The sequence below is a fragment of the Acomys russatus genome, chromosome 1 (genome assembly GCF_903995435.1).
Source record: "Acomys russatus chromosome 1, mAcoRus1.1, whole genome shotgun sequence".
Classification (NCBI taxonomy): domain Eukaryota; kingdom Metazoa; phylum Chordata; class Mammalia; order Rodentia; family Muridae; genus Acomys; species Acomys russatus.
The window spans coordinates 52905136-52907217 of NC_067137.1; the positions used below are offsets into that span (position 1 = coordinate 52905136).

At 40.1% G+C, this 2082-nt stretch overlaps 1 protein-coding gene across 1 annotated transcript; it reads right to left on the reverse strand.

Annotated features, from left to right (window-relative positions):
* Window positions 1-879: 879 nt before the first annotated feature.
* Arl4a (ADP ribosylation factor like GTPase 4A) lies at window positions 880-1707 on the reverse strand. The gene has a single exon (XM_051145086.1). It carries the CDS (start codon window positions 1651-1653, stop codon window positions 1051-1053), a length of 603 nt encoding a protein of 200 aa, XP_051001043.1. The 5' UTR covers window positions 1654-1707; the 3' UTR covers window positions 880-1050.
* Window positions 1708-2082: the final 375 nt, after the last annotated feature.

The window sequence follows — 2082 nt, forward strand, 5'->3', positions numbered from 1 at the left end:
GACTAACAAAAAATTAAAGCTCAGAACACATATCCAAAAGTACCTTACATTTTCACTCCACAGTGCACTAGCTGATTAGAAAGCTTCCATTCCTCCCAAAATGCTACAAAAATATATGAAAAAAAAAAATGTTTCCAGCCAGCAAATAGTAATAATAAAACAAGTATCTTTTAGCTAGATTTAAAGACTATGCATTACAGGAACTCCTTCGGAGTGCCCCATCACTTTCACCATAAATCCATTCATGTAGTCCAGCATATGCATTTAGTCACTATGGCCATTTTTATCATATTAGTCATTTTTAGATTCAAGTTAACAGTGCGTTTCTGACAACGAACTATTTCTACATTATCTCTAATACCCCCCAAAAGTTGTTTTAAACCTGTGTAGACAGATGCATAGCTATTTCTAAGGACTACACACCAAAACATGCTTGTCAAGAAAACTAATCCATGCATTTGAATATACCTCAAATATTACTAGAACTAAATTAAACATTGTCTAGAATTAAAGAGACAGCATTAAATTGATTCCATAATAAAAACCTCAAAAAAAATACTTCCTTCTTATTCCTGTGTGTTCAATTTAAGTGTATGTGTGTGCGCACATGTACACACACACTACCTTAACATTTCCATTCATTAGCATTTTGTGTTTACAAAGCCTTGTTTGCAATTTTTTGGCAAAGGCTTCCCCCAAAAAAAGATATAAACACAAAACACTAGGCATACACTCTTCAAAGTTTTATTTCACTAACTTCAGGTGAAATTTCCACAAAATTGTTTTCTGCTCAATTACTAGCCTTTTTTGGCTTCGCAAAATGGTAGTACCAAAAGATTTGTGGGTCAGGGAGAAGAGACCACTTTAAGAAGCACTGCATCTACTCATCTTCCACAAGGCAACAGAGTTGGGTATCTGACTTGTTCAACAAAACAAAGCTTTAATAGCATCCAGGAGGGCAGACGGGCAAACCAGGCTGCAGACACTCTTCAGCTTGTCAGAACCAGGCCAAGGAAACCTATTCCACACCCACACAGAAGGCACTGGCGCTCATCTCTTCTTTTTCTGTTGCCGCAGCATTTTTCTTCTTTTAATTATCATCTCATGTAGTTTCTCAAGTCCTTCCTTTAGTCCGTCTCCTATGATTGCGCAGGTGGGCTGCAAATGCCAAGGAGTCGCTGAGCTCAGCTCACCCATCGCCAACAACTTCTCGATCTCTGAGAGAGAGAGTGAGTTCCTCAGGTCTTGTTTGTTAGCAACGATAAGCACGGGGACTCCTTGATTCTCTGATATCCTAGTTATTTTATGAAGTTCAGTTTTGGCTTCTTCCATTCTCTCCACATCGACAGAGTCCACCACAAACACAATGCCGTCTGTGCATCGGGTGTACGACTTCCACAGTGGCCTTAATTTCTCTTGACCACCTACATCCCAAAAGTGAAAAGTGACTGTTTTGGAATTGCCCAAGGTTACCTTAATTTTCTCAGTGTTAAATCCTTTGGTCGGTACGGTATTTACAAATTCATTGAACTGCAGCCTGTATAAAACTGTTGTCTTCCCAGCGCAGTCCAAACCCAGAATAACAATGTGAAAGGATTGAAAGGACGGCAGGCTGGACAGGATGGAAGTCTGGTCTGACAGTCCATTCCCCATTTCCAGCTGCAAATGGTGTCCCAAACTGAACGCGTTCTCCTTTATCTCCTTAGAATTTCTGGGCGATCAAGCTACACTGGGGAGGAAAGGAGTAAACACATTAAACTGGTTTTCTCTACTTTCACTAAAAACAGAGGGACTCCATGAGGAACTTAATAAAACTTGTTGTAAGTAAACACACCAGAGGACACGGTAAATCTACGCAATCTAAAACAAACGATGAATAATTGTCACCGAAAGGCTTTGATTCACTCTAAATGCAGTAACATGTACTTTCTCTCTATTCTCCATGACCCCCGCCCCCGAACCTCAAAAGCACATTCTGAAGACAACCCAATCACCGATATCTGGTGCACGTCACCGTATATACCAAAGTGCCTTTTCTTGACAGAAAATTAAAACAGGCAACCCTATCTGGGAGCTTATGCC

Bases quoted from the DNA above. Each gene is read 5' to 3' on its own strand.
- Arl4a (XM_051145086.1), bottom strand. From the start codon at position 1,653: ATGGGGAATGGACTGTCAGACCAGACTTCCATCCTGTCCAGCCTGCCG.